This window comes from Cynocephalus volans, chromosome 11 (assembly GCF_027409185.1).
Source record: "Cynocephalus volans isolate mCynVol1 chromosome 11, mCynVol1.pri, whole genome shotgun sequence".
NCBI classification, from domain to species: domain Eukaryota; kingdom Metazoa; phylum Chordata; class Mammalia; order Dermoptera; family Cynocephalidae; genus Cynocephalus; species Cynocephalus volans.
In genome coordinates, this window is record NC_084470.1 from 52,601,065 (window position 1) to 52,620,790 (window position 19,726).

A 19,726-nucleotide genomic window follows, 5' to 3' on the forward strand; every position below is an offset into this window, starting at 1 on the left:
CAATCATCAAGAATAGGGTATTGAAATCTCTAACTAAACTTGTAGATTTGTCTTTTTCTTCTTGTGCTTCTAACATTTTTTTGCTTCATATACTTTGTTTAGCCCTGTTATGTCTGTTTGATTGATGCCACCTTATCATTAGAAAATGACTTTCTTTATCCCTGGTAATATTCCTTGCTCTGAAATTTACTTTGTCTGATATTAAAATAGACACTCCAGCTTTCTTTTGAATAGTGTTAGCCTGGTTTATCATCTTCCATTCTTTTACTTTTAACCTATTTGTGTCTTTATATATAAGGCATATTTCCTGTAGCCAGCATATAGTTGGGCCTTGATTTTTCATCCAATAAATGGGAAACAAAAGTCTAAAGTGGATTGTTGACTGATGGGAAAGGGATATCACTGATTTATTAAAGGGGATGAGGAAGCTGGGAGAGGACAGGGATGGTAGAAATTCAATTATTACAAATTGTTTTTGCTATGGAAAAATGGATAGCATAAGCCAAAAATGGGTACTTAAAATCTTTCATGATTATAAAAGTAATAAATGTTAAATTATTATAAAAGTAATAAATGTCCAATTAAGAATATCTGAAATATATAGATGATATAAAGAAGAAAATAGAAATCACATGTAGTTCTACCTCCCAGAGTTAAGCACTGCAAGCATTTCAGTGTATGTGTGTCCTGTATGATACAGGTGTAATACTCATTTTGCACTGTAGTACAGGACCATAAAAACAACCATGCAAAGCTAAAATATGCAAAATTATCTTAATAATGAATGAGGAAATTAAGATTGTTCCATGACCTTTAAAGTTTATCAAGACATTAAAAACCTTCATTATTGATTATAAATGTGTAGTTACAAATGTGTAGGGGACTAAAAAAAAAAAAAAAACAGCAAATCTAATATTTATTTAGTATCCTGTAATTGGAAACATTAGAAACACTGGGAATTAAAGTGTTTTATTTCTTTGTAAAACATTTATCAAGAGCAGTTTGAACAGTGCTTGCCTTATTCTGGTCATATAATTTATGATATGGAGAAAGCATCCTTTCTATGTCTTGGTAAATTGTCATGCTCCTTCCCAAGTCTAGATCAACTCCTAACATTTTATTCTTTGCATTTTCAATGTTGTGAAATATCTCCCAGAGTTCCTTTAATGTAAAGTTGTTTTCCCGCATTACTTCCCCTAGGACATCTTCATCATTTCATCAAAACCACTTTTCTCATTCATGCAGATAAGTTCACTGTCACTAAGTTCCTCTGAATACATATCTAGAGCATCTCAAATGGCAGCGCTGTCAATATTCCTACAATCAGCTATTTCTTCTATAACTCCATTTACATTCCATTCAAATTTCATTTGAATTTCCCACATTCTCACTTTTAGTTTCTTCGCTGCACCTGCGTCTTTGTTGGACAATTCCTTCTCTCAATTACTAATTTTCATAAAATGCTAGATGGATTTATCACTAAGGGACATGGAGAAAACACAGCTACATTCTTCGCTGTCTGTGCATGAAATTAATAATAGATACACAGTGACCAATTGCTGGCAGACTCTAAAATAAGTGACATGATTGGTCACTGATCATGATGAACATCTGTTATCTTTATAACAGTAATTTGCTGACTGAAGTACTAGCAGCAAAGTTTGTACTCCATGTAATTACTCCCAGTTAATATACCATGATAACTGAAATTTGAACCATGCTCTTAAGAGGAGTGGTATTATTTAAATGAGATTTATGCAGATCATCACCACCGTATTATAGACATTATGCCTCATAAATGAATTTATGTTATAAGTTCTGAAACTCCAAAAATCATGGGGTTTTGCCATTCTGCTCAATTCTTACATGATAAATGAGATGTGTGAACATAAAATCATACTAAAATTCTGATGTGTTTTTACCTGGTTCTAACATTTAACCTTTAGATCTTGTTATAAGAATCTAATTATTAAGACTCACTTTCCTCACTAATGCACATAAAAACTCAACCATTAATTATGCGAAAATATTATTATCCTATGTTTTTAATCAAGGCAAGTGTACTGGGAACAGAGAATAAAGTATAACCTTAAAAATCTTTTAACCAACTGGACTTTGCTTTTAACATGAACCATGTTTCTTAGTTCCGTGTTCAATTAATTCTTCTGTCCTCTAACTCCCATTTCTTCTCTTTCTCCTATTGGTCTGTCCTGCTGCCCCAGTCTTGTTCAGTCAGTGAAATGCATTCATATTAAAGCATTACTACTTGAAAGAGGGCTTGAAAAGAGGGTAATGAGAATAGAGTATGGGTCACCAAGGGTGAGAATGATTTACTGGAGGAGTTGCTTTCTGGCACCCCTCATATCCCACCACATAAGTGAATAGTTTCCTACTCAACTCAGAGCAGGCAGCCTTGGCCAATAACAAAATGCTATGCTATCAAAAAAGCAACAAAAACAAACAAACAAAACCAAACATATTTCTACATTACAACCACTTTAAGACAAAGTCATAAGAAGTAATGGGAGAAAACAGACATGCAGTTTTGGGACCTTTCTTTCCTAAAGCTAACCAAGTCTAAACACTGAATGTCAGACCCCTGGGGACTCTCCTGTTAGAAAAGGGTAACAATACCATGGCATCTATTTTGATTGCTCAAAGGCTTCTATGCTCACCAATACTGCTGGGATCCTATGGCTGGGTTTTTATATTACTGCAGTTACATCCAGTATAGCAATTTTCCAGAAACACATGAGTCCTTGGTTAATGCTATCTGCCCTTTTGTATCCTTTCTCATCAGTCAAAGACAGAAGTATATGTTGTTTCAGGAATGTAGGCTGCCCAATGAATGTGAGGGCAAACTCTGCCAAGAAGAGGGCAACCTCTGAAGTAATGTCCAGACAATGTGATTGTAAAGCACATGATTTGTGAGCCATCACCACCACCACCTCCCAGGAAGGGCTAGCTTGGCCAGGGCAGGACAGCAGGGGTGCAGACAAACTGCATAAATTTGTACTTGAATGTATGCCTTACCAGACATGGTCTATTCTCAGTTACACTGAGAAAATAGACTACATTTGTTAGCTCTTTGCTTTCTTTCCTACACAAATATTAATTGAAGCCCTTCTCTGTACCAGGCCCAAAAGTGAAGCAAATGGATATGGCTCCTGCTTTCCTAAGGCATACAGTCTAGTGGCAGAAACAGAGACATAAACAAGCAATTTTGGTACATGTAATAAAAAGTGTTAGGAAGCTGGGGATGCTTTGGGAGCTGGGGTCAGGAGCAACCTAACCCAATCTTGATGGGTGTAACTGGCCTCCTGAAAGAAGTGACACTGAAGCCAAGACCTGAAAGCCAAGGAAGAGCCAGCCAAGTGAAAGGTGGCAGAGGGAAGGGAAATCATGGCATGTTTGTTTGTTTGTTTTGTTTGTTTGTTTTTGGCAGCTAGCCAGTACAGGGATGGAACCCTGGACCTTGGTGTTATCAGCACCATGCTCTAACCAACTGAGCTAACCAGCCCAACCTATTGTGGCATATTTAAATAACTGACAAAAGGGCCGACCCCGTGGCGCACTCGGGAGAGTGCAGCACTTGGGAGCACAGCGGTGCTCCCGCCGCGGGTTGGGATCCTATATAGGAATGGCCAGTGCGTTCACTGGCCGAGCACGGTGTGGGCGACACCAAGCCAAGGGTTGTGATCCCCTTACCGGTCACAAAAAGACAGACAGACAGACAGACAAATAAACAAACAAACAAATTAATTAATTAATTAATTAATTCATAACTGACAAAAGCTGGGAAGCAGAACATAGAGTAGGACAAAGGAAATCAAGAGAAAAGGCTGGAAACATGAGAAAGAATCAGATTATCCATAGTTTTGAAAACGTATTAAGATGCTGGAATTTATCCAGGAGTAGGGGAGAACCATTGAAGGGTTTTAGGTCGATGAGTGACAAGGTGAGTTTTGCATTTTGTTACGAGCACTCTGACTCACTGTGGAGAAGACAGCAGAGGAAGCAAGAACAGGCAGAGGATCCAAGCAGAAGGCTCTTGTGGCCCTGCAAGTGCAGGAAGATGGCAGTGGCCTTATGATCGCGTCCGTGGCATTAGGGAGACAGTGATAGTTGGTGATGTATCTGGGTGGCAGAACTGCCAGGGCTTGATGAGATGGGGCAGGACGGTGAAAGAAAAGAAGAGACAAGGATAATACCTGCATTCCTGGCTTGGGCGAAGTGGAAGTCAGTTTCATTCACTGACAGAATATAAGAGGAGAAGCAGCTCTGATGAGGTCACTGTGAGTTTGTTTTAACCTTGTTGAGTTTCAGGTGTTTGTTTATGGTGTATCCAGTGGAAATGTCCAGTAGGTGGATGGGCAGTGGCTCATCAGTAAGAGAGGTATACTGTTAAATGGGATAGTGACTCCTTAGAGGAGCTGCTTAATACAGAGCTAATAAAATGCCCAATCTCTTGGGTCTGACTTGCAAATAGACTACTTAGTAGCTCTGGGCTCTATCACCATAAACCATAATCACCATAAACCATTACCTATATTTTATGCCACTGACTGTGAAGGCAGCAGGGAAAGGAAAGAATAGACAAGTCCAAGTCCACCACCATTTAAAGAGAAAAATCTGCTCAAGTGTTTCTTGAAAGGAAGAAATTAGAAAATAAAAAACAAATCTATTTTTCCTATACTTCACTTCAATTTTCTTATTTGTTTTTAAAATGCACCGTAATCTCAGAAACATAGATTGATAAGAATCACTAGTCATTCGGGTGCTAGCTCAGTCCCCCAGTCATCCAGCACAGGAAGTTTACATTCAAATGCTAGGTGAGGACTGGGATCCTAAACAGACTGTAGAAGGACATCTTTTCAACAGCAAAGAAAGGCATACGTGGTTAATATGAGATGTATACACCAGTATAAACCAGTCTCCGTACTAGCATCTTTGATATATAATAAATAAAAATTAAAAAACAATACCTTGTAAATTTGAAGGTACCTATTTTCACACAGGAAGAAGCAGGCTGTAGCACAATTTCCTATAAAAATTAATTATCTAGTTTAAAAACTTATCTAGAATATACAGGGGGGTTTCATTTTCTCTTTTTCTTAACAAATAAAATATTTTGGTCAAACAATTACCTTGTTTATCTTTCCTTCAGGAGACAGTCAACTTATATCCTATATTAGCCATATCTTACAATACAGTTACCAAGTGAGAGTTTGAAGTTCCCATTAAATTGTGAATTGTGTGTAGCACTCCACATATAAGTGAGGTTAGACATTTTTATAGAAAGAGGTTCTGGAATCATTAGATTCTCAAAACAGACTAAGACTCACTATCTCATATACAAATTTCACTATGTTCTCCTACAGTGTGTATTATAAACACAGGTCATAAATGATGGATTGACAGGTTTCAGATTCTCTTAATGATAACTAGGTTTACTTTCATAGGACCATATCTGAAAAGAACCTCAAAAGCTATCAAGTTCGTTCTTTTGCCTTTAGGCCAAATGCCTCCAAAATTATCAAAGTCAGATGAAAACTGAAAGTCTGTTTACTTTTCCCTATGGGAAAGCAATTCCAACACCTCATTCTGTGACCTACTACATTTTTTAACGGCCACTGTAAAATTTACCTTTGGCCTGTATATGCTCTAGTTTAGGGCCTTAATAGGCTTATTACTATCTTTCTTCACTTTATACACAGTTATAAATGTGTGTTCATCTTTCAGTAAACATATGGCAATGTTCTTGTCACAGGCCATTTTTAAACCTAATGTCTCCAGTGATAAATGTGTATATATACAGTGCAGCTCACATACATTAGGCAGACATCTGGCCAATATACTAGAACCTAAATGTGATCAAGTTACTAGTAACAGGAGTTCAGTGTCCCAAAGAGCTGGGAAAAACCTCTCAGATCACCATTTTATCCCTTGGGTGATTATCTACTCTGAACACCAGGGTGGCATAAGGAAACAAGACTCTAAGAGGGCAATTCCAGAATACAGAATCAAGTCTGCATTTCAAGTTTCAGCCACTGCTCCACCCCAGGGATTTTTCATAATGGCCTATTTTGGTTGTTAGATTAGATTACTTGGGACAGATTCAACAAACAATTCTAAAAGGGGCAGATTCCTCCAGGAGAGGCGATAGAACTGTCTACTCCCTTCCCTCTGAGATTTAAGTCTAATCACTTAAACCCAGCAACTAAACAGGGTTTAGTTAAATCAGGACAGCTATTACAAGTAGTGAAAGCAAATCCAGGATCATCAGAGCCACTCTGTGCTACTGTTCCAGCATTTTGAAGGCATATCTTAATCATTTATATCTCCTAATTAACTCTGCTAAGGAATTGGATATAACTATATAAAGTAGAAGTATAAAATAACTTCTTTTATCCTTCTTAAACGAAAGTGCTTTGTGAAGTCTACAAGCACTTTTTTCCATTTATGTGTTTGTCATTGTCCTTGGGACAAAAGGCAAATAGTAGCCTCTATTCAGAACATCTCCTTAAATTGTGGATAATGCATTTGGAGGTGACTACACTTTTTAGCTAAGAATATCTTCCAATCACAAAACCATCCAAAACTAAAAAAAACCAAAAAACAAAATGGCTTGCTAATCAAATGCATTCTCTTTCAGTAAGAGTATTTCCAAACATGCAATAAAGTTAGGAGTTTAATGTGTTTGAGGTTCATCCAGACGTCAAGTAGAATTATGGCTGGAAAAACATGTACATTTGAGGTCAGACACCTAGCTCTGCAATTCTGTATTTTTCACCTCTATAAGCTTCAGGGTCCTTATTTGTAAGGTAAGGATGGGCCCTACATCAAAGAAAAGGAAGGACTAAATAAGATCAAAGATAAAGCAGAGTCTATTTCTTCTTATCAGCACTGGGTAACACTGGCACAAAGATTATCATTTTTTATATATTTATATGAGGGTACTTCAAAAAGTTCATGGAAAAATAGAATCAAAAGATAATACAGATCCTTCCATGAACTTTTTGAAGTACCCTGGTATTTGTTGAACACTTACTATGTGACAGGTACTGTTCATTTAATACCCATAATAACCTCATGATCTACTTGGTATTATTAACCCCATTTTACAGACAAGAAAACTGTGGTGTCAATAAATTATGTAACCAATATTGTTGCCCAGGTCACAGAGCTGTAAATGGCAGAGCTAGGAAGAGCCCTTGCCTACAAGCTCTATGCAACACAATCTTTCATCATTTATTACTGTTCTTGTTGTTGTTTTACATTTACTTCTTATATTTCATCTTTCATGTTATTTCTCACTTAAGATTCCATAGAACATGGATATCATAGAAAAATTCCATTTGGGAAAAGGCAACTAAATGTTCCTAACTAGAAAGATTATAGCATTAGTTGACAAAAATATAGTTAAAATTAATTAATTAAAATTCTTCCAGGGAACAATAATTTGATTTAGAAACACTGGGAAATTTTATATGCACTGAAATTATGCATTTAAAACAGTTTTTTAAGAAGGTAATTAAATTTACTTTTAATGTATTCATATTATGAAGGAAATTCATATTTCAAAAATTAAAAATACAAATATTGGCAAATAAGCACATGAAAAGGTGCTCAATATTAATAGTCATTATAGAAATGCAATTGAAACCACAAGACATCATCACACACATTTCAGGTTGCAAAAATTTTTTAAATAATTGTTTTAAAAAGAATTTACAATACCTGGAACAACTAGAACATGCTGGTGGGGGTTAGACAGCCAAACGTTTGAATACAGATTCTATCACTTATAAGACATGAGACTTTGGAGAATGTTAGATTCCCTAACACTGGATCACCTTTACTTGCCTGGAATGAACTCAACTGATCACCGTGCTAATAATAATCCATTTGCTGCCACTCAGCTCCAAATTCACCCTTCAATACATATTTTAGTGATAATGGTGAGCATCCCTCCTTCAGAGTGAGCCTGTACGGTAACTTTGCTAAGTAGAGCCCACTAGAGGCACACTGCAGGAGTCAGAGCTTCCTATTTCTGGCTGCACCACTGATAGGAAGTGGGGTGTGATGGCACTGGCGGTAAGCTACCCTAACCAAGTGTTCAGAATTTGTGGTTCCTCAGTAACCCTCAGCCCTCCCTTGGCTTGCGATCATCATCCTGCAGGCCTCCCAAAACAGATACTGTGTGCTCCTGGCTTCCCACATGCACTGGGACCCCAACTCCCCCATGTGCCTGCCTCCTGCAGAAGTTTGTCTCCTATGGTCTTCCCTGCAAGCACCAGGCACTCCAGGCCTCCCATGCACAGTGGGATGCCTCTCTCTGCATGCCTGCCCACTAGCTAGGATTCACCTGTACCCTGGAGAGTTGCTTTCTGCTTTCTCAGTGACCGTGGACCAGCTCTAGGCCTGACAGCCCACAAACTTCACCACTGTCCTGTGGACTGCAACCATGTCTTCTCCAACAAGGTCTGACCCACAGCCTTGGGGAGGCGGTTCCCCTTTGAAGTTTGTCCTTCTTTGGGTTTTCTCCCTCAGCTTTAGGGTACCCTATAGAGTTCTTTAAAAATCTTCATTACTCTTCATTCATAGCTAAATAATTCTTTATATTAAAATTCTCCTGTTTAAATCACTGTATGGTTTCTGTCTCCTACTTGGACCCAAGTTGATATAATCACAATACCATATTTTTTGTTCTCATGGATAACATTTGCTAATAGCGCATTTTCAATTGTTTTTATCTTTTCTTCTAATCTTGTTGTATTATGGTTAAAGAATGTAGTCTATACAATTCCTACTTAAATGGAATTTATTGATGATATTCTCTTAACATTAATGCATGATCAACTTTTTAAGGCTGTTTCCTAGAAAACTGAAAAGAAGGTGCAGTCTCTATTTTCAGAGTACAGAAATGAATACACTCCTGTTAGACCAATCTTATTATTCATTCCTCCATGGCAGGGGTCAACAAACATTTTACATTAAGAGACAGAGTAAATAATATAGGCTTGTGGGCTACATGGTCTCCGTTGCAACTACTCAGCTCCACCCTTGAGGGACAAAAGCAGCCATACACAATGCGTAAACAGATTGTCTGTGTGGCTGTGTTCCAATAAAACTTTACTTACAAAAATAGGCAGTCAGCCAGATTTAGCCTACAGGCCACAGTTTGCCAATCTCTGCTCTACATCATTATTTTCATCTACCTGATCTCTCAAGCAATGAGAAAAATATTTTAAATTTCTTTTATTTTTCAATTTTATTTATATTTATTTATGTGGGGCATAGTGTGTTGTTTCAATACATGCATATACTGCACAATGATTCACTTAGGGTAAATTTCTTAATAGTATCATATTTCTTGGATTTCTCCCTGTATGCCTTTGGTCCTTCTCTGTTTATATAGTTCTATACTCTGATATTTGATGTTATAACAGTTATATATCTTCTCATGGATTTTTTCCTTACCATTACAGAATCTTTCTCCTTGTCCTGTTAAAGGTTTTTTTGCATTAAACCTTGTATCTAATATAGAAAAACATTTAGAGAGAAAATATAAAATGACAATAAAATTAAGGCCAATGATAAGTTTTAACATTAAATCCAATTGGATTAAGTTCACCTATGAAAAGAAAACAAATCTCAGAATGTGGCAAACAACAAAACCTTGTCTATAAGACATACATGTGAAACAGAGTGTCCTAAAAGTTTTATCTATAATGGATTCTTCATCTGTCTTTCTTAAGCTATTTTTCTTTTTCTAACATTCTTTTTATATATATAAATACAAACATTGTCCTACATATATCACATACTGCATCAGTTTACTTATATCTAACGGAGCCGATTTAACCCTTTTCCATGTCCCTAAGAGTATGTAGTTTGTGTTAGTCTCTCCCCTCTGTTCACAGGAGCCTGATTTGCCTCCCGTCCTTCACCTCTAAGAGAGCTGGCTCAGGATTCAGTCCTTGCACTCTGAGCTGGACTGGTTAGTTTTGCTTTTGTCTTGTAACTTCACACGCAAAGTTCTACACCAAAGATCCTTCCACTTTGTCAGGGGTATGTCCAGTTCTCTGGGGTTTTGGGTTGTGCCCTCACTTCATTGTGAGCCCAGTGGCCACTTTTTGGTGACTGCTCTATTCCTTGTATGCCATTATTTAATATAACCCAGTACTGGTGGATTTTTTTCCTCACTTTTTCTTTCTCCCTCATTTGAGCAAAACCTTTACTTGCTGAATACAAATAAGTCTATAGAATTATTCGCCCAAACTGCCTTTGCCTTTCTTTGAGGTATAGGGCAGAAAAAAGGCAAATCCTAGAAAGCTTTACAAAGCTGAAGAGCTATCTGTCTACCTCTGTAAAGGATGGAGGCCACAAGTGACACAATTCCCTGAGGTTACCTGTACGCCTAGTTATTGGAGCCACAGATCTGGAGAGGTTTTCATGAGGCTTTGTGGAATTTCATCAACTAACCCTCCGGCTGACTGCTTTGTCTAAGGGTGGGAGTCATGTGTCAATATGCAGGGTTCTCTTTAAGTTTGGTTAAAACTGTTTAGTTAGCCCAAATTTCCAATTTCTGTTGGGCTCTTTTCATACATTAGTAGTCTTGTGTAGTCTCATTTGTTTTTATTTAATTTCACTATTTCATTCCATTTCTGTTGAGATTGAGGAGGGGGTATGCCCTAGGTCTGTGTCTGTGCTTTTGCATTTCTGGGGAGTCCTCCATGCCAAGTATAACTCTAAAATATCTTTTTGACAGGGAATTGATTCCCATAAAGATTTCTTCTTCCTTCTTGGAATTCATTTTTTGAATTTTTTACCTTACATTCATTAAGAAAGTAATTGGATTTGAGATTATGCCTTACTTAAATATCTATTTAAGTCCACCACCTGGTTTTAAATAAACCAGGCTAAATAATCTTCTGAAAGTTCTTCTGATACTGGTTTTGAAAGGAACTAAAATAACACAGAAACTGAAAAGATCATGAAATTTAAATGAAATTACTTCAACCTCTGCAAGGTCCTGAAAGACACACAAACAGGTGAGGTCTTACCAGTGGAATGAGCAGGCTAATGAGGTCTGTCAGCGGTTTGCTGAGCAGCAGTAGGTCTTCTGCGGCCTGTGTGTCCCCTCCTGAGCCAGACTTCTGTGCCTGGAACAGGGGGAAGAGAAATGAAAGAGGGTATTGGTGATTGGCTCAGCTTGGCTGAACAAGACAGGTCAACTCAGTCTAGCAGATAAAAGGAGCTGAGGAAGCATTCCACCTCAGTCTCCCTGAATATGGGACAGAGACCCCAGAAGAGATTTTATGCTTTGCTATAACGCAACAAAGAGTGCACATGCTACCACTGCCACCAGCTCAGGCCCCAGAGGCAGACCTGGACAGCCCATGGATAAAGCAATAACAAGGGCTGCTGCTGGAGGAATGATGGTGACGTTCCACACACTGCGGTGGGTTAGCACTTTATCTTTCCAGCCTCCTGGGACTAGGTACTGTTATCCCCATTTTTCAGATGAGAAAACTGAAGTTTAGAGAAGCTAAGTAGGTTGTCTGAACTCCCACAGATAATGGGTAATGAAGCCTGAGGACAAACCCAGGCTATTTGAATCCAAGTCACAAATGCTAATCTACCCTGGGCATTTTCATGTACATTATATGATGCTTTCCTTCTCTATAGGCACACACATGCTCAGATAACTTCTAGAATATTTGTCCAATGTATCACCGCAAGGATAGGCTACAAATATGGGTCTAAATTACTTAGGACATGTAGGTTTAAACTACGACGGAAAAAAAAAATGAGTAAGTGGTTAAGTTTATCATTTCCTAGGAGTTTTATAGAACTGTCTAACTCCAAAGGAGATTTCCATCATAGAGATAAATAATTTTACACTGAAAAAATATACTGATTATTTATGGTGTTTGCTATAGTATATATACATTTCATTCACACTCTTCCTGTTTTCACTTTCACTCAAAAGGAACAAAACCACTTTTAGATAATGACCTTTGCCAGAACCTATATGGCAGGCTGCAGGCTGCTTCCTTTGGTTCAGAAGGACTTCGTTGAAAATCATACACCTTTTAACAACCTGCAATTCTCTATAGCTAAGGGGAACAATGGCAATCATTAGCTAGGAGCTTCCCTCACTCCCCACCTCCCCAACTGACTTTATCTGAAGGTAGAATTTCCTCTCAGAAAACAAATGTGCAGCATCTTAGAGGCCTGAACTTTTCTGAATCTTGGCTATTAATCCTTTGCCTTCTGAAGCACAATCTGACATGGAACATTGACCTTTTCACATTACACTTTATTCTTTAGAGTAGATTGAGTCCCTCTTGGGAAAGATAAGGCAGTCTTGCAAGTCAGGACCTGGGCAACAGTGAGGGACACCATGCCATTGCTTCTTTTCCAAACACATATAAGCAAGCAGATGGGGCCACAGAACAAGCACACACTATGGGACATTTTCCACCAAGATATCCAGTGGTCCTCCAGATCCTCCAAGATCTACACAGTCATTCAATATTATCACCAGAAACATCCAGACCCAGCCCACTAGTGTTCACGTACCACCTCCTTGCAAAGTTGCTAAGGGTTCCAGAAAGAGAATGCTGCAGCTTTGCATAACAGGGAGGTACGCAACAGGAATGTATTAGAAATCCAACTCTCTTCACAAAAGTATTGGCTCACAATGGAAGCTCTGTGCAGCAAAGGGATCCCTGAGTGGACGTAGCAGTAAACAGAAAAGCCCAGAGACAAATACAGAGGCTCAGGCCTGCCTCTTCTCTCAGTCTCTCTCTAATTCCCCAAAATCACACACTCCTTCAGATCAGCTTCCTGACTCCCAGATCTGTGGTTCTCTGTGTGCTTTTTGCACAGAGCTCCTGTCTCTGCCATGATATCACCACTGCCCTCTCCATGCTCTGGTTCTACTGACCCCTTTCCAGAACTTGCTGCCCCATGTCATTGCTATGTGGTAACTTACCCCACCTCTAGCCATCCAGTGTTTCTTGACCCACACAGCTGTTACAGTCCAGGCAAGAGAAGATAATAGTCTGGGCTAGGGTGGTAGCAGTAGGTTTGACAGAAGTAATTGGATTTGTTAGATACTTAAAGTAAAATCTACATTATTTGGTGACAGAGCAGATATGAAATACGAAAAAGGGAATTTTAAGAATGACTGCCAGGTTCTGGTTTACACAATAGGGTGAAGGGGCAGGGCTCAATGGCAGGGAAATTAGTTTGGGAGGTAAATCCTGAGATCAGCTTTGGACTATGGGGCACTCTAGCAGTTATACTGCACAAGCCGCTGGATATATAAGTAATCTCAGGAGAGAACTCTGGGTGGAAATATAAATTTAATAGTCTTAAACTAATAAAACCTGGGAATATCAACTTACGAGCCATATTTGATATTAAATGGCAATACAGCATTATCTAAAATGAGATAATAGAATAAAGCTAACTTCTCAGCATTAAAAAAAGGCCAGGCATAATACAATTCTATTACATCTAACATTACTGCATGAATCTAGTGCACAGAGGTAGGTACTTAACAGAGGTTTGCGGAATAAACATAGAGGTACAGCATCCATAGAGAAGAAGAGATGGTCTATTCCTCAGGCAGTTGCTGTCTGATGTCTGGAGCACAACTGTCAATGGTGTGGCCCAGATCAGTTCAATTCAACAAACTTATAGTGCTCCCAAACGCCATCATGCGCCTGCTTGCGATGCAAAGATGAATATGACTCAGTCCCCACTCTATAGGATCTCATGATTTAATTAAAAGGATGACAAGTTTCCAAATAACTGCAAAAGGCAGAGTGTGAAAACTGCTATAACAGAGGTGTAAACATAGTTTAGGTGGCAGGAGGAAGTGAAAGAAAGTGACAGTTGACTTCATCATTTGGATGATGGGGATGAGGTCTACAGGGAGTAATATGGAGTGCACATATTTCAGGTGGTGGGAATCTCATGAGGAAAGGCATAGGAGTGATAAGACACAGGATCTATGTAGAAAATGACTCTGCAACTACGTGGTTTGGGTATGGGCAGCATGGAGGACTGGCAGATGAGGCTAGAAAGGCGCCCTAGGGCTGGATTGCATAAGGCTTTGAGTGTCTTGCCAAAGAGTCAGAAAGATATATCACAGATAATGAGGTGTTGCTGAAGTTTTCAGAGGCAGGGAGAGACACGATCAGGACTACAGAATATGGCAGAAAAATCTCATCTGCATTCAACAACCAGAAAGAGTAGTTTGTGGAGATGAGCAACACAGGGAAGGCCACAGAGGAGTCAAACTGGGTAATTCCAAGAGATGCTAAAAACGACTACAGCCCCCGCCCATGGACAGCCTTTATGTGTGTGTGACTAAGAAAGATGCAGCGGCCACATCTCAGTCTTTCAGCAATACCAACACATCTGCGAGTCAGCAGTTTAGTTGTCCTACTATCAGAGAACAATATAACGAGCTTCCCTATGTCATCTCAGAAATGATACACGAGGCCCAGACTGGGAAGTCAGGTGACCTGGACTGTAATACTAAAAATCTGTCTTCCCTGAAAAAGCCCTCCCTAAGCTCAAAACTGGGTTTGCCCCCTCTACCCTTGTTTGCTTTGCAACACCCTGTACCTTTCAATCGCTGCATTTTCACACACGTAGTAAGGTGAAGATTTGCTTCATTATTCGTGTATTGATCGTCTTCCAGACGAAACTGTAAGATCCCTGAGAGCTAACACCCTTCCTCTCTTGATCCCTGCTGTAATCACAGGTGCCTAGCCCTATGCTAGGCTCATAAGTGCAAAATAAAAAAATAAATTAATAACTCATAAGCCTGCCAGGAGTTAGTTTAGTCAGTAAATATAAACTGAGTGGCTTCCATAGGCCAGGACACGGAAATGATAAAGTCATGGCCATAGAAAGCCCCTGCAAACAAGGTGAGAACCTTTCTTCTTGTTGCTGTTCATGATTCAGCAACTACTTATCAGTTACCTTCTCTGGGCTTTTTATATAATTAAATGTATTTTATTCTCTCATTTAAGTCTCACGGCAACCCTGGAGAATAGTTATTGTGTCTACTGTACAGATGAGGAAACTGATACTTAGGCACATGAAGTAACTTGCTAGAGTCATACAAGTGGAAAGAGGTACATCTGGGATTTGAATCCAAGGCATTCCAGCCTGCACAGCCCACATGCCCCCACCATACCAATGGCCCCCACCATATCAATGAGCCTCACGCACATTTCTCGTCTCTGCCTCCACATCTTTCACACAAGACACTCACAGGGTTAAACTGGAACCAATTCTGAATCACAGAGCAGGCTGGGTAGGGACTGAACTCCTGATGGAGATTCTGACACCTGCCTGCCCCCACATACTTGTAATCATACCACTCTCCTCCCTGAAAATAAAAGTGCTTCATAAATCTAAGCACTGTTATAAATTTAAACACTGGCATCCTTCAATTCCTCTATTGTAAAGAAGCTCCTATTAGAAGTAGACCCAGGTTTTGAGGGCAGAAGAATCCCCCATGCGGAGTATGTTTATAAATGGAAAAGGTGACTTATGGTTTGGAAAGTACTTATAACTCAGTGTTCCAGGTGATCTGTCTTTGATGCACACTCCACTTCTGTTCCCAACTCTTTCCTCTAATTCAGCCTCCAGGACTACCTCTTCCAGATTGACACTGGGTATCACGGAGATCAAAGTCAGTGGTCAAGGCCAAAAGCAGTACGTGGCAAATATTATAAGGGAGGACTTAGAAGGACGATAGCAGTAAAATATATAGTGGTGTTAAAGAATATGAAAAACAAACAGACAGAAAAACAGTGATCTACTGACTTACTAGCAAACTGAAAAAAGTGAATTAGAAAATATTTTGTATTAAGGAGTTTTTTTAAACACCCCTGAATATCTATATAATCGCTGATAATAAAAGAGAATTTTTATTGTTCTGGAGTTTTGTTTTTTTTTTTAACTTCTGATCCTTTTTTAAAATCTACAATCTACAAGACATAATCTTTTGCAGATGGATATCATCAAGGCATCTGGTGAAAGTAACTATTGACTATATCTTGAAAAATTATATAAACCTACCACTGTGGAAACTGAAATTAGAAACAATGTTCTCTGAAGAGAGACTTACTAGAAAAGAGAGAAAAGGAAGAAATACATAATTCGGGATTCTGTTAGCACTTAGCAGTGCTTTACTATTAATTTAAAATTATTATAGAAGAACATATAAAGACAACTAGGTAATTCAAAGTCCAGGTTAATCTACTGGCTTTACAGTTTGGACTAAACACTTAGTAACCTACCTAACATATTTGTTGAGGGGACCTTGGAATTATTTACTAAACCATATTAGACAAGCTAAATACTTGACCAACTTAACTGCGGATAACAAATACCATTTATCATAATGATGAATAGCACAGACTAAACCAGGGTCTAGGGAATCATTCTTGGCTCTGCTACTGGGACTCTTGGCAATGTATCAAAAGTTTGGTTTTAACTTTAGCTTCTGCATCTATCCAAGCTAGGATGCTACCATTTAATATACATCTCTTGCAATTTTACTAGGACTGAAAATACAACAGTGAATACATATTGGCTGTGTGGCCTTCACCTGATCTAAGTACCAACTGATTCAGTTGGTTAGAGGGAGCATTAAATGAAATAGGCATGTGGAGGCACTAACGTGGAAAGTACTCAATAAAACCACATCTCCTTCCTTCCTTACAGAATGATGCTAAGTAAATACAAGTTATAGTTCAGGGAAAATTGACTTTTTCCCAGCCACTGAATACACCTCTAATCCTCAAAACCATCTTGCAATTCCATGTTATCAGTCATAAGAAAAAACAAGTGGGAGAGTTTATGTGATATATATGTATGTATCTATGTGTATACAAACACATACATGTACAAGTATGTGTGAGTATAAACTCTCAATCCATTGTTCCTAGCAAGCTAACCCCTCCTGCTGAGGGTGGGCTGGAGTGCCATCTCTGGACACAAAAGGCTACCCACTACTTGGCCAAACCTAGGGTGCACCTAAGGCAAACGCTCACCTCAGTCAAGAGCAGTTTCCCAACTAATGCTCACTAAGTTTTTGCTTGGTAGTACTCTCCTACTTTTCCTTAAGATTTTGTGATCAAATTCTCTGTTCTTGACTTTGGTTACTCAAAGACGGTAGACTCTCTCTACAGAACATGTTATTTGAAAATAAAGACACATTAGAGAAAGATTAGAGTGAAGAGAATGAAAGAGAAGCATGACATGGAATAGGGTTGTTAAAGACACAGGAAAAGAGATACTCTACCTGCAAAGCCAGCCGTACAATACTGGATGTATAGGTCAGCATGCCGTGCAAAATATCAAGCAGAGAAAACAGCAGTGCGGCTGCCGTCTCGTTGTTTTTATTGTCTACATCCAAGCATAGTGTGGCAGTTTCAATGAACAGGTTACAGACGTGACTGACAAGTCCTGAGGGCAAAAAAGGAAAAGAAAAAAATATTCATCATAATTATAAAAATAATGTGTCTATGTTTCATAAACTCCAAGTAGCACTTTTACTTGGGAATGTTGTTTAAAATGCAGGTTTCCAGGCCTCATTCCCAGCGAGTCTACTCAGGATCCTGGTATAGGGCCTAGGAATATACATGTTAAAGAAATTTCCCAAATGATTCTGATGGAAGGGCCCCCAAAACTATACTTTGAAAAACACAGTCATACATGGGCAGGTTTCACAGGATCTGAGGACTCCCTGACATGGAAGGAACACGTATTGTACATGAAAACATTGTCCCCAGATTCTCTGTTTGAAGGTAGTGTCCTCCAGCGTATTAATCAGGGACCAGGGTGGAACCAGTGGTTTGTTCTATTAAGGGGTCTACAAATAATTGGGTAGTTCCAAAAGGATAAAATGATACAGCAGTTTTATCTCATACATTTCAAAAATGTAAGATAAATTATGATTGTAAGAGATTTGAAATTTAAAACTTTTATCATTTTATCTCTGCAAACCTCATATTAGCAGTGCAGTTGGTCTTCAACAACTTTTATTTTGATGTAGTCTGTCACAACAAATATATTTTCACACTTTGGGGCCACTATTTGGGGGGAGTTGTTTGTTTTTTATTTATTTATTTCATTTTAACTTCTCAATATACATTGTAGTTGATTTTCCTGACCCTTTACCCATTCCGCCTCTCCTCTCCCTCTCTCCCCTCCCCCCACTACATCATATCTGTTCACTTGTCTTAAAAAGTTCAAGGAATTGTTGTGATTGTTGTGTCTTCTTCCCCCCACCCTTTATTTGTTTATATGTTTATTTATTTTTACCTTCCACAAATAAGTAAGAACATGTGGTATTTCTCTTTCTGTGCCTGACTTGTTTCACTTAATATAATTTTCTCTAAGTCTATCCAAGTTGCTGCAAATGGTAGTATTTCTTCTTTATAGCAGAGTAGTATTCCATTGTGTAGATATACCACAGTTTCCTTATCCACTCATCTAATGATGGACATACAGGCTGGTTCCAACTTTTGGCTATTGTAAATAGTGCTGCAATAAACATTGGAGTACAAGTATCCCTTCAGCATGATGATTTCCATTCCTCTGGGGCTATTCCCAGCAGAGGAATAGCTGGATCATATGGTAGATCTATCTGCAATTGTTTGTGGAACCTCCATACCATTTTCCATAAAGGCTGCACCATTTTGCAGTCCCACCAACAGCATATGAGAGTTCCTTTTTCTCCACAACCTTTCCAGCATTTATCATTCTCAGTCTTTTGGATATTAGCCATCCTGACTGGAGTGAGATGGTATGTCAAAGTGGTCTGGATTTGCATTTCCTGGATGCTCAGTGATGTTGAGCATTTTTTCATGTGTATGTTGGCCATTCGTATATCTTCCTTTGAGAAATGCTTATTCGGCTCATTTGCCCATTTTTTAATTGAGTTATTTGTCTTTTTGCTGTAAAGTTGTTTGAGTTCCTTGTATATTCTGGATATTAATTCTTTGTCAGATGTATATTTTGCAAATATTTTCTCTCACTCTGTTGGTTGTCTTTTCACTCTGTTAATTGTTTCTTTTTCTGTGCAGAAGCTTTTAAGTTTGATATAATTCCATTTGTTTATTTTTCCTTTGGTTGCCTGTGCTTTTGGGGTCCTATTCATGAAGTCTGTACCCACTCCTACTTCCTGGAGTGTTTCCTGTATGTTTTCTTTAAGGAGTTTTATTGTTTCAGGATGTATATTTAATACTTTAATCCATTTTGGGTTGATTTTGGTATATGGTGAGAGGTATGGGTCTAGTTTCATTCTCCTACATATGAATGTCCAGTTTTCCCAGCACCATTTGTTGAAGAGGCAGTCTCTTCCCCAGTGTGTGGACTTGCTTCCTTTGTCAAAGATCAGATGTCTGTAGGTGTATGGGTTAATTTCTGGGTTCTCTATTCTATTCCATTGATATGTGTGTCGGTTTTTATGCCAGTACCATGCTGTTTTGGTTATTATAGCTTTGTAATATAGTTTAAAGTCAGGTAGTGTTATGCCTCCAGGTTTTTTTGTTTGTTTTTTTGTTTGCTCAGGATTGCTTTGCCTATGCATGGTCTTTTGTTATTCCGTATAAATGTCTGGATAGTTTTTTCCATTTCTGAGAAAAATGCCATTGGAATTTTGATGGGGATTGCACTG

General features: G+C 38.6%; 1 protein-coding gene across 1 annotated transcript in view; it reads right to left on the reverse strand.

Moving 5' to 3' along the window:
- The window catches only part of ULK4 (unc-51 like kinase 4), a 574,722-nt gene that overhangs the window by 168,624 nt on the left and 386,372 nt on the right, over positions 1 to 19,726 (reverse strand). Inside the window, exons 33-34 of the mRNA XM_063114672.1 lie at positions 17,348 to 17,511; positions 11,070 to 11,168 (exon numbers count right to left, since the gene is read on the reverse strand). Of these exons, the coding sequence (XP_062970742.1) occupies positions 11,070 to 11,168; positions 17,348 to 17,511 (263 nt within the window). The remainder of the gene's footprint in view (positions 1 to 11,069; positions 11,169 to 17,347; positions 17,512 to 19,726) is intronic.